Here is a 13,454-nt window from a genome sequence, read left to right as displayed (position 1 = left end):
ACACTGTAGGAATATGGAGAGAAGTTTATTATATAATGTGAAATGAAAGGCACAGAAAGCAATCATATTTTGCAGTTGCATGAAAAATGTATTTGCTTCTGGATACAGAATAGAAGCATGGGAAAATAAAAAGTCAATCCACTAGGATGATGAAAATGTGAGTATATTTTTTGAAATTTTGTTTTCTGCTCTTACCCTGCTTTTGAGCAACAAATACCTTTTATAAAGAATAGGAAAGAAGGGGCACCTGGGTGGCTCAATGGTTTAAGCCCCTGCCTTCGGCTCAGGTCATGATCCCAGGGTCCTGGGATGGAGTCTGGCATCAGGCTCTCTGCTCAGCAGAGAGCCTGCTTCTCCCTCTCTCTCTGTCTGCCTTTCTGCCTACTTGTGATCTCTCTCTCTCTCTGTGTCAAATTAAAAAAAAAAAAGAAAGAAAGAAAGAATAGGGAAGAAAACCTGATACTCCAGTAACAACCGAGCTAAGAGCAACTTTCCTTGGTGGAACAATGCCTGGCCCAGAGTAGGCACTTGGGAAATGATAAAGAGAAGAGTGAATGAATAAACAAGAGTTAACAGGGTACCCCCCCACCACCTCAACAGCAGCACCGACGCCGTGCCACTGGGAAGCCGAAGCAGACCAGAAGGATTGGTGTTCTCTTTTTCCATTCAAACTCCTGGCTAGAGGTCTGTTTGGAAAATCCATCGTGAGTCTGCCCTTTCCATGGAGCTGAGAAGAAGACGGACCTCAGCAGGCACAAAGTAAGATAAGGTAGTAGAAGGCTTAGCAGAGGATGTGCACAGAGTAAACAAGAAGTAGACCACCTGTATGGCCATGAGTAGTGTACAGAGGCAGAGCCCGACAAAGAGCCCGACGGCCTGAGTCTCCACTGAAGAGATGCGGGATCCCCGCCCACCAACAGTCCCAGTGTGCTTGTCTCCGTGAGGTGGGGGGCGCTGGGCTGGGGTAAGACTCAAGTACTCCTAGAGCCCTTGACTGGGATACCATTCAACAATGCCCTAAGCCCCACAATAAGAGTTAAGGTCCTCTGCCCCATCACTTGGCCATTGTGTAGGTCATGTGTAGGTCAAGTCAAAGACAGAGGGATAAGGGGAAATGAAGACCAAAGTCGAAAGCTAAGCAGTCATCATCCATCCAAATAAAACTTTGCAACAAGAACATGATTCGGTTGACCTATTAAAATAGCACTTGGCAACCTGATTTTAAACCAAGACCCACCATTCCAAGGGCTGTGGAAAGACCTGTGACTATCCAGTTCCTGGGTAGCTTCCCCTGGCCTGACTTTGGTCAGACACCAACATCGCAGCCACTGGGCTGTGTAAGAATTCCAGTGCTACCTCTGTGGCAGAAGGAAAAGACATCTAGTCCAGGGGCGCCTGGCCGGCTCAGTTGGAGGACCATGTGACTCTTCTTCTCAGGGTTGTGGTTCAAGTCCCACGCTGAGCATAAAGATTACTTTTAAAAAAAAAAAAAAAAAAAAAGAACAACAACAACAGAAAAACCCAAAGACCTCTAGTCTGAAGATGAGACTGGCAAACAACAGCTATAACAGGTGTTTGTTGGCGGGGTGAGGTGGGGGTCATGGGACTTGTAGTTTTCTTACTCTGGTCACCTCAGTTGTTTGGGACCACTTCCCATAGACAAGAGGATGCTGCAGCAACCCTCTACCCTGACTCAAGCCACACGACCTCCTTGATATCCAGGGGCCTTACTTGGAGGGATCAGCCTTTGTGAGAAACAGGACGTGAGCCCTCTGAGCTTTACGCCAGGGACAGGAACAGAATCCCCAAAACCTAGCAGGGATACGGGTTGGGACTCCTCTCCTGCAGCAGAGTAGGAAGACACTGGCTTAAATGTTGGGGTAGCTGAGTTTTTCTGATTCTGCCATTAACTAGATACTGGTCTGGTGTATGTCAGTTGGTCTGTCTGGGTCCCAGTTTCACTTGTAAAATAAGGAAGATGGACTTGATTATTATTACCAATAAGAGGTTCCTGGTCATGGTTGGGGTGGGGGGGTGGGCAAAGGGCATCCCTGAGCTATATTCAGTCAACTTATAAAGGAAGATGGTATCACACAACACAACTAAAGGTCAAGTTTCTATGCTTTTCGCTGGAATTCTATCTGCTTGGTGTGGTAGCACTGATTCTCTCCAGGGGCTAAGAAGAGTAGACTGCTGGTGTTATCCAGATCCTTACTTAATAAGAGCAGGAAAATGAATTATTCCTCACTAAATGCAGGTTGTTGATGATGCACAGAAAGAGAATGAAAAGCAGGCTGGATGCCAGGACAGTCTCCGGGTCCCTTTCATCCCTAACCCCCTGGCCAGATTATTTGCTTTCCCAAGGATGGCCTCCCCAGGCATTGCTGCTCATGCCTGGCCCTGCTGAGCAGAGAGCCTGATGATGCAGGGCTCCATCCTAGGACCCTGGGATCATGACCTGAGCTGAAGGCAGAGGCTTTAACCCACTGAGCCACCTGGACGCCCATGGGATGCAACCTTCTAAGTTGGGCCCCTTGCACTTAGTATAATGCATTTTAGATGCACACATGCTCCGTGTTTGCATGTATTGGAAATTTGTTCCCTTTTACTGTGGAGTGGCATTCCATGGCCTATCTCCTGTATGTCTTTACTCAGTTACCAGTTGATGGGTATTTGGGTTGTTAATAGTTTGTGGCTACTGTGAATAAAGCTGCTGTGAACAGTTGCATCATTGTGTGGACATATGTTTGAATTCCTCTTGGGTAAGCTCCGAGGCGTGGACCTGCTGAGCCTATGGAACATTAACCTCTGTAAGAAATTGCCAGATAATTCTGCAAAGTGGTTGCAGAGTTTTGCAATCCTGCCAGCCGTGCATGGAAAGTTCTAGCTCTTCCACACCCTCACCTGCACTGGGTGCTGGCAGTCTTTTTCATTTTAGACATTTCAGAGGGGGAAAGGTGGTATCTCGTTGAGGTTTAAATTGGCATTTCCCTCCTGAATAATGATGTTGAGCATCTTTTCATGTTCTTATGTTCTATTTGTATATCTTTTTATACGATGTAGCTGTTTAAATCTCTTGCCTATTTTATAATTGGGTTGTCTTTTTATAGTTGAGGTGTAAGTGTTCTTTATATATTCTGGATAAAAGTCCTTTGTCGGTTATACGTATTTTGAATATTTTCTCCCAGTCTGGCTTGGCTTTTCGTTTACTCAGTAGAATCTTTCAAAGATCAGATGCATTTAATTTTTCTAATTTCTCTTTCAGGATTGGCACTCTCGGTGTCCTAAAAAAAAAAAATCTTTGCTATCCTTGATGTCATTAAGATTTTCTCCTGTTTTCTTCTAGACCTTTTTATGACTTTTGTTTCTAAATTTAGGGCGGTGATCCACTTCAGGATAATGTTCATCCCTTCATCAAATTTTATATGGGAAACTGTCATGATAGTGAGCATTTACATAGCACACACTACATGCCTGGCCCTATTACAGAATTTATCAATACTAACGCATCAAACCTTCATGATAATTCTCTAAGGTAGTAAGTACTATTACTATCTCCATCTTACAGATGATACGGTAGAAAATTCAGACACAGAGGTTAATTTGCCCAAGATCGCATGAGTAGTTAGTGCTAGAAATGAACCTGGAACACCAGCCACATGGCTCCTGGTCTGGGTACCTGACCAGCACACTCCACAGCCCCCTGCTGTACTGACTGAAGTTTTAATAAATGTAAAACCAGACCTAGGTTCTGCTTGTGTGGGGCTTACCACCAAATAGGGGAGCTAGATATTTATATCATGTCTATTCGAATAGAAAATTACAACAGTGAAATCACCTAAGAGAACAAATAATAGGGAGATGTGACCAAGTGAGGAAACTGGGAGCAATTTCCACTGAGGAAATGAAGATTGAATTTAGATTTGGAGAAAGAGTGATGGTAGCCAGGCAGATAAAACACAACAGCAGAGCATGTCAGGCCAGGGAAAGACCAGGCAGGAAGGTATATTGTACACTGGGTGTTGGATTAAAAACTCTCAGCATCATCACCAACAGGGATGGCAATTTTTATCATCTTATCTCTCTTCACTTACTTACCCCATTGCCCTTGAACCAGAGTGGCCAACTCATCTTGGTGTGACAAGACAGTTGGTCACCCTGTCTTGAACCTGTTCAGGGCAGAATGTGTGCATGAGCTTGGAACCACTTTAGGGAAGCAAGTACCATTATCCCCAGAGGATTCCAGTACACATGGAAAACTTTTCTGAATGGCACACTCTTTCATAATCAGATTTTCTGAAAGACAAAAAAAAAAAAAAATTCACTCTGATTCTTACCAGAGTTGCAGGGGAGCAGAGCCTAAGAAGAAAGTTTGGGGTGGAGGGAGCCTGGGTTGTTCAGTTGGTTAAGTGTCTGCCTCTTGATCTCAGCTCAGATCTTGATCTCAGGGTCATGAGTTCAGGCCCCACATTGGGGCAAAGACAGACAGAAAGAAAGAAAGAAAGGAAGAAAGAAAGAAAGCAAGCAAGCAAGCAAGCAAGCTTGGAAGAAAAAAAAACTCTCCAACAAGAAACATAGCCTCTAATTACTCCCCTGAATCTCCAAGGAGAAAATGATTGTAGTTTAAGGCTATAAGATGGCTAGCAAAATCAGGCCAAAATAGACAAAGAAAACAGAATAAATACGACTTGTGAAAATAGCTGCCCTTCCAACTCTTACTTCATCATCTTATTTCACAACAAAATGGTGACAGGCAAAATTCAAGATTCATTCAAGATTCAAGATTCAAGAGAAGCATTGTTCACCACAGCCTTGGACAGAATCTGCTTATCACCCAAGATCAGCAAGAGCTAAGAGCTGAATTTCTAAAGGCCCAGCAATGACTACAATCTTATTGAAGTTTTTCCATCCTGCCATCACCCTAGAAATTCTGAAGTCAGTGCTGTGCATGTACAAATTGCAGGCCTGACCACAAGAGCCAGGGAAGAGCTATGGCTACATTTATTTCATAGGTTCCTTCCATCACATGGCTGAGGACTGGGGGGCTGTTCAGAGTAATCATGACATTACGATCTTCCAAAGGACTCCTCTCAGCAGTCTCAGGTCTGGGACTATTTTCAGGAGGGCCTGTTAGCGAAGTTCCAAAGTTAACAAATCACACACACACACACACACACACACGCACGCACACACACTCACACACAGGTTAGCAATTTAAACAATGAATATGAAGATATCTCACAAACCACTATGTGAGGATGTGAGGGGCATATTAATAGCTGTGGCTTCCGTATTACACACTCGTGTCCTCAGCACCAGCCTCGGGAGGGGCTCAACAAACAGGAACCGAGCAGAAGCACCCAGCCCAGGCATTACAGGCAGAAGACAGAATGACTGACTCCCATCAAGGCCTTCTGCAGCAGAATCCCTGGTTCCCTCCTGTGCCAGCCAAGCTCCTGCAGTCACCACCTAAGGATGTCCTTACCCAAAAGAAAATTAAATAATTTGTTCCTGATGAAACATTGGGAGTCCTCAAACCTGGGGGCTGACTTAGGAATGGAGAAATCACTTGCCACAAGGAATCTCATATCAGAAATGCAGTGGCTGCACCCAACCTCTGCTTCCAACTGATTTCAAGGAAGTTTCATTGCTCCAGGAACTTACTGTCATGCAGAGGGCAACCTCAAGCCTCCTTCAAACGTCAAGCCGCTTTCCAGGTTACAGGGGGGTGTCTCCCTCCAAGGAACCGACCTTTTACCTTTGATAGTCCCCCTTTCAAAACCACAGCCTTGGGCGCCTGGGTGGCTCAGTGGGTTAAGCCGCTGCCTTCGGCTCAGGTCATGATCTCAGAGTCCTGGGATCGAGTCCCACATCGGGCTCTCTGCTCAGCGGAGAGCCTGCTTCCCTCTCTCTCTCTCTCTGCCTGCCTCTCCATCTACTTGTGATTTCTCTCTGTCAAATAAATAAATAAAATCTTTAAAAAAAAAAAAAAAAAACACAGCCTCATCCCCAGATTCTTACCACTGGTGGGTCCTTATCTCTTCTAAAGACTTGAGAAAATAACAATTGTAGAAGATACCCCTAGAGAAGGAGCTACTCCTCGGGAATACGATTGGAATGCATCCCACCCCCCCACCTCTACCCCCACGCCCGCACCACTCATAACAGAATCATTGGGTTTTCTCACAACTTGCTTACAGAATTGCTGTGAGGTTTCAATGAGTCAGGAAAAAGAAGACTGTTGGAAAAGTGCCTGGCACAGAGGAAATGCTCAATAAATGTTCGCTTTAAAAGTGCAGAAAATCAATTTGGACATATATGCATACATAAAGAAATATGCACAAGATCACACCTACAGAACTAATGTTTCTACTTTCGAAAGTCTGTACTAAGAAAATACTCATAGATTTTTTCAGATGAAGATTTATGTATAAAGATGGTCATCAGGCTGTTGTTGTAATAGAAAAAAAAGAAACCCAAAACAACCCACACGTCCAACAATAACGGAGTAAGTACAAAAACGATGCCACTTTTCAAAAGCATGCTTTTGAAGAATTTGTAATGCTGTAAGAAAATTATCATGACAGGTAAAGAGGGATATGAAACCATTCACATAATATGATTTCAATTTTAGATATTCCAAATAAATATCTATGGAATGTCATAATAAGAGATTAGAAGGAAATACTCCAAATATTACTTGTGTTTCTGTCCCAGTGGTGAGATTCTTTATTCATTTCCAGCATTTTTCAAATTCTAGATACATATGCAATGAGTGTGTGTTAATTCTGCAAGTAAAATATAAAACAGTTAAGAAGCTATTTCAATTCCACAATTAAAAAAAAAAAAAAAAAGTTGCATGAGATTCTAGACCAGGTCAGTGGCAGGGAACAGAAAGATAATCCTGAGGTTGAGCCCTCAGTATGTGGTGACTCTTGAAGATCACCACAGGGACAGAGAAACTATCCCTACTGGAAAATTTCTAGCTTGAGCAACAGCATGGACAAATGATGGTGTTTTGCATCACAGTAGGAAATGAGAGAAAGGAAGAAGAATGGGTTGGGAAAACAGAAAATCTATTCTATTTGGCCTCACTGGGTTTGCAGTACCAAAAGGATCCCCTGGTAGAGGGGCTCAGAGAGTTGGCTACATGGGGGGGTAAAGCCTGGGAAAGACAGATTTTGGTATACATGTGGGTATGGGCAACAGCCATGTGTCCCTGGTGCCATGGCTTGGCTGAGAATACTCCATTCTCCATGTTCTGTGAAGGGCAACCAGACTCTGCTCGCATAGAGGCTCTGACACTTGGGCTCTGGAGCCCAGTTCCTTCCTGCCACCCAACATGGGACATGAAGTGACCCCTGCCTCCCTTGGTCCATCACAGAGACCACTGCTAGATGGTAGTGAAGAGCCTCACAGACACTCACCGTGACTTACATGCTGTTTGGCATGCTTCCGCTTCCATGAGCACTCACAGTCAACATAAAACGTGCTACCTCACACTTTGTACGAATAGCGTTCAAGACCTGGCTTCGCCCAGTGGCCTCTTTTCACAATAACGCATAGGGAAACCGTCTCAAGCTTCCAGACCAGGAAAGTGTGAGCAACCGGACATCACGAACCCTACAACAGCTCCTGTTTCCCTTTCTGGCTTGGCCAATAAGGAGCTCAGAATATAAGCTGTGGCCCATCTTCAGCAACACTGGAGGATCGCATCATGCGGACTATGGGGCGCTCATCTGTTAGCATTTCGGTCTTTGTTTTACTGCCCTTATTTTCTCTTTGTCCCAATTTCTTCAACTATGAATCTTTGTGAACTTCTTAAAGTCTAAGATTTTCTCCCATGTCACACTCACCCATTGATTCCTTCTCTAGCTCCTGGAGTTGCACAAGAGAATTCTAGGGCCTCTTCCCCATAGCATCCCCTTTGAAGCCCATGTCCTCCACTAAATCTGATTCTTTTTAGGTACCAGAGCCTCACTTTCTTCAAAAGCTTGTCCTAGACATGAGCTCCTCAAGAATCTTTCATCCTTCTAGACTCAGTTGATGCCCCATCTTCCCTTGGTGTCTTCTTTAGGCCCTATTTAGGCGTTCCCTCCACAGCAGCACCCACAAGCAACCACACAGGATGACTGGTTCTCGTACCTGCCTCTCCCACTGGACCATGGTTGTGCTCTGCACCTCCAAACAGTACCTAGCCGGCTGGAGACATAATACGATAATATATGCTTCATAAGTTTCTGTGGAGGAAATGAATGAATGAATGTGCATAGATACATAACTTCCTCTCTCCTCTACATGCTAAAAGAAGCCCCCAGGGAGAACAGGGAGAGCCCAGTTCCTTTCAGCTCTCTGAGGGCCTTTCTACATGACAACTGCTTTTCCACAGCACTCTCCCTAACAGCCCTGAGGCCCTAGGCACCAGTGTGAGAACTTACTCTCCCAGCTAAATCCAGAGTAAATACACATAAGACAGAATTGGTCCTGTGAGGGCAACTGGGATAAATTTTCGCAGAAAGAAAGGATTTCACAGATCAAAAATGCAAAATGCCACATGCTCCAACTAGCACTTATTTTAACAACAGAGCCTTACATAGGTGCTAATTACGTGTCGAGAATTGTTCTGAGCTCTTTACAAATATCTTATTTAATCTTTGTAACAATTTCATGAGACAGGTACTATTTCTATCCCCATTTCATTTTCATATATAGTCTGCTCAACACTGGCGTCAGCTATCCTACAACGAAGAAAGATGTAGCTAATTCCGTCACTAAATAAAAGAAAATTAGTTATATTTAGTTCACGCCAGTGCATGAATGGTTGACAAATCAAATCTTTGCCTTTGATGTGAGACCTGGATGCCACAAAATACATCACTGACTAAGCATTTATTGACCACCTCCCACCCCCCACCCCGCCACCAGCACTGCCCCCCACGAGCTCACAGTCTGGAGAAAACAATGCACACCTAAATTAATGACCAGGCCCCATGACAAGCACATTAGAAGCAAGGACCCAATACAGCACTGGCGGCAAAAGGGAGTAATGATCTCTGGCTAGATGAGAAGGCTTCCTCCAGGGTGTAATGTCTGAGCTCAATTTTAATGGATGGCCCAGGGCTCACCAGGAAGCCACAGAGACAGAAGAGGGGGAAAGAGAAGGCCAAGATAGGGGAACCATTGACCGTGGGGAGCAAGAGGGGAAGAGCTGGGGAATAAGGGGTGGTTTTGGCTGCAACATCACGAAGCTCAAAGTCACTAAAGGATCTGATGGTCATTCCCATTCTAGGAAGCTTCTTTGAGCTGCAGCATAAGGGAGGATGTCAAGACCAGACAGAGAGAGAGAGAGACATTTTAGGGGGCTGTTGCAATCAACCAAGCAAGAAACAATGTGCACCTGAGCAATATTCTAGGATAATCGGGAACCCGAATCTTCAGACGGATGGGAAGGCTGGTGTAGGAGAGCAAGGTGACACCCCAGCTTTTACTTAGAAGACCAGGAGGCTAGTGCAGCCAGCAAAACAGGGAGCGTAAGCTGGGAGCCCCATGGCAGGGATGAGGACAATCTTGGGCAGCCTCTAAGCTTGGGAAAGCCAAACTAGGCAGAAGACATTTTCTTAATAATCACAGAGCAGTTATTCAGATCCTCATTCACATCTCCTTTTAATAAAATATGATGCATTTCATTCTGTCATCATAGTGAAAAATCATTGCCCTTTGCTGGAAATTAATAACCTTTCAAATTAATAACCTTTGGGTAGGAAAATTGGTTTCATTAATACCTCCCCTTACACTTTGTAGGTTCGTCATCTCTCTATCCGGCTGTCCCCTGAAGCCAAAAGCCCAAGACTTATTGTTTGAGAAGCCTGAGTGACTTTATGCTCAGAAGGAATGATCGGGATCCTTAGTAATTAGGCTCACTTGAGTTCACTGCCCAAAAATGCTGGTATGCCCCTCTGCCCCCAGAGAGCCCACCTCTGGGCTGGAGGAGAGGATGAGGGCATCGTCCCAGCTCTTGGCCTGAGCCCCCCCTGCCTCTGTGCTGGGTTCTCGTAGGTCAGTCTTCATCATCTCCCAGGGGAGAAATGGCCATTCTGCTGCACATGCCCTCTGAGGTTACCCAAAGCTACAGTTCGTGCCTGCCTCCAGCACCTCCCAGTAACCTCGCTAGCTGGGGCTTGGGCTATCCCAGAGCTGCCAGAGGTGGAACAGATGCCAGGCTAAGCATTGTCTCCAATCTTACATTCCAGAGCCTGTTGGAAGAAGATCGAGAGTGGTTGAAACAAAGGAAGCACTGCAGGAGACAGAGACCAGATTCCTGCTTTTTAAAGAAGAAACAGATAAGGGCTGTCAGATTCGGCTGAATCACCCGGACACATTAGAGCAGTGTGGCTTCAACTCCTCTCTGCCCCTGGTGATGATAATCCACGGGTGGTCGGTAGGAAATGCTGACATGCCTTTTTTCTCTCTGCATTTACATTTTCTGCTTTTCTCCCTCATGTGTCCAATTTTAATAAAAAGATAGAGAGCCAGTGATAACAACTTCATGCATAATATTTGTAAAGCACATTCTAATTTTCCAAGTACTTCCCCACACAGGATCTCATTGATTATCTCAATCCCATGAATAAGCAGGATAGGGAAAGTATAATTATCTCCACTATTCAGATAATAAAATGTGGCTCAAGGAGGTCACACTTCACATGAGGGCCCAAAAGTGACTGCAGTCCATGCAAGTAAATCTGCCTGTTTCACAAGAGGAGATAGGAAGCCAGAAGACGTAGTCTCCCAATGAAATATAAGGTTTAAATGCAGCTCCAAATAACAGAAACCTAATTGGCAATAGTTCAAATGAAACAAATTTGTTTCCATTTCACACAATAGCCTAGAGATGTGTAATCCAAAACTGGATAAATGACTTTGGTTAATGATGTCCTCAGGGACCCAGCTCATTTCCCACTACTCTGCCATTCTTAGAGTACTGCCTTTGTCCTTATAGTCCAAGATGGAAGCCAGAGCACCAGCCATCGTATCTTTATTCCAGGTAGCACAATGAATAAAAGGTATACACAACAGAGTCAAAGAGCATGGTTTTTTAAAAACAGCTATATTAATATGTAATTCACATACCATTTAAACTCATCCATCCATTTAAAGTGTACAGTTCAATGGCTTTTGGTATAAAAGATAGTTTTTTTTAGGTTAGCCACCCAGAAATATCTGTAAAATGCTTCCAGTTATATCCATGAGCCATACCTAGATAGAAAGATGACTGAGATATGTAGCCTCTTAGAGAAAGTGTAGCATTTTAGGGATGCTACAAACCCTGGACGAAGGGGAGAAAGAATATTATGGGCAATGATTGAAATGAAACTAAGCAAGGACTTTTCTCTAAGAGGAAATTCTGCCTCCCTGGCTCCCAACCAACACACAATTTGAAGCCTGGTTCACGACTTGAAACTTCCAGAGATTTGGTGATCTATTTCGTGACTTGGAAACCTTTCCCTGCCATCTACTTGAAAAACACTCTTGAAGCCCTCATCTATACTGTAGAAAGCAAAATAAGTCCATCTACCCACCTGCCACTCTTTCAACATTGATTCACTGAAAGTCTGCTATGTGCAGGCTCATAGCCTTCCCATGTACAATACAGACCCTGCACCTGGTCTTATGTTGTCATGGGGAGCCACATGATGTCACAGGGGTAAAGCCATGAGATGGGGTGCTTGCCACTGCTAGGGGGGAAAACAGAGACACCTGTAGCCTGCTAGCAGCTTCCGCCTAGGACTTAAAGGGCTCCCACCCTAGGGCAGTTGGAAATCCCACACACCCCAGGGTCAGCAGTGAAGGTGGTGGTGTTTTTCCTACCCCTAAAGAAGGGGCCTAACATTGACTGACGCCCTGCTACAGGTTAGGCCCTTTTCATTATACATCAACCAGTTTAATCCCCACACCTTCCTCCAAGGTGGGTTAGTATCTCTTAGAAGAAGAAAGTGCACTCAGAAAGGTCGAGAAACTACCATAGTCACACAGCCAAAAGTGGACAAAGATCAAACCCTCATGCTCCAAGCTCACACTCTCGAAGACTCCCTTTGTCAGAGGGGTCCAACCGGGCCCCTGTTCCTAGCAGGCTTCAGCCTGCAGTCCTCACTGCGGCTCTCTCCCGCTGGCCTAGGAGCTCAATCCGTGTTTCTCTAAGACAAACAGAATAGGACACAGAGTGCAGAATGCTAAGAAGATGAAACCTGTTTTAAAGGAAACTAAAGATCAGCCGTGGAAAGCTCTCCTGTGGGAACCCCGGGGGAGGATAGGGGTTAGAAGGAGGCCAGTCACGGTAGAGAAGAGTATCCCATTTCTTCAACTGCTTTAGCCAAATGGACTTTCCTTACAAGAAAAAAGAAAGAAGGCGGGAAAGAGGGAATGTATGGAGAGGACAGGTTTGGGAACCGGCAGAGTTAGAAGCCAGGCACCAAGTCCGGATGTCTGCACACAGAGGAGTTAGCTCTCCCCACCCTCCCACCCCCCCACCCCCACATGCTCTCCCCTCAGACCCCGCCCCCTTCACCCTCCCTGCCTCCACTGACACCCCTTGCCTCTACTCACACCTTGTGCTCCCCTCACCTTTCCCTGTCTCCTCACCCTCCCTGCTCCTCCTCACCCTCCCTACCTCCCTCCACTCCCCCCTTCACCTTTCCCTGCTTTGTCCTCACCTTCCCTGCCTCCTCTGACTCTCCCTGTCTCCCCCTTACCTCTCCCTGCCCCCCACTTCGACTCCAGCAACCCCCAGCTGTTGGTAGCTCCTTGCACTCCCCTGTGCTTTCTCTCCTCTTGGCCTTGGCTCAGCCCATGCCTTCTGCCTGGAGTAGTGTTCCCCCTCTTCTGCTGAACAGTAGCCATTACACAGTAGGTGCTCCAAAAATATTTGTGAGCTGAATTCATGACTAAATCAGTATCTTGTTCACAAACGGACCATAAAGACAGGACCGTTACCAGGGTCCTTTTCCAGAATGAAAGCTTCATTCTTAAAACGCAGAAGGGCACTAACTCTGAAGGTAACTGCACATCACTAACATTTACTGAGTGCTTGCTGTGTGCCGGGCGCTGTTCTAAATGCTTCCTAGCGACTGACTGATCTCCTCTTCACGGCAGTCCTGGAGAAAGGCCACTACAGCTAGCCCCATTTTCCAGATGGGGAAAGTGGTGCACAGAAAGGTTAATGAAAGCTAACCAATTAATTGGGAGGGTCGAGACTTGAACCTGAGGGGCTCTATCCACCTGGAAGGCACTGGGTGCATGTTCATAAGTGGTCAGTGGTCAGTGGTCAGTGGCCAATGCCTCTGAACCCAAGTGACCTGCATGCCATCAGCATTGCTCTCCAGCCTGGAGAGCAGTCTTGAGGCACACCAGACTCCTCTCCCCCCGGAGAGGGGATGGCTCGGGGCCCTCTCCTGACC

At 45.6% G+C, this 13,454-nt stretch overlaps 1 protein-coding gene across 1 annotated transcript in view; it reads left to right on the top strand.

Moving 5' to 3' along the window:
• The window catches only part of LIPC (lipase C, hepatic type), a 128,856-nt gene that overhangs the window by 89,543 nt on the left and 25,859 nt on the right, over nucleotides 1–13,454 (top strand). The window contains exon 2 of the mRNA XM_082733787.1: nucleotides 10,251–10,438. Coding sequence (XP_082589913.1) covers nucleotides 10,251–10,438 — 188 coding nt within the window. The remainder of the gene's footprint in view (nucleotides 1–10,250; nucleotides 10,439–13,454) is intronic.

This window comes from Mustela nivalis (assembly GCF_964662115.1).
Source record: "Mustela nivalis genome assembly, chromosome: 6".
NCBI lineage: Eukaryota > Metazoa > Chordata > Mammalia > Carnivora > Mustelidae > Mustela > Mustela nivalis.
Note: the sequence above shows the minus strand (reverse complement) of the source record. Positions and strands in the feature narration are given on the sequence as shown.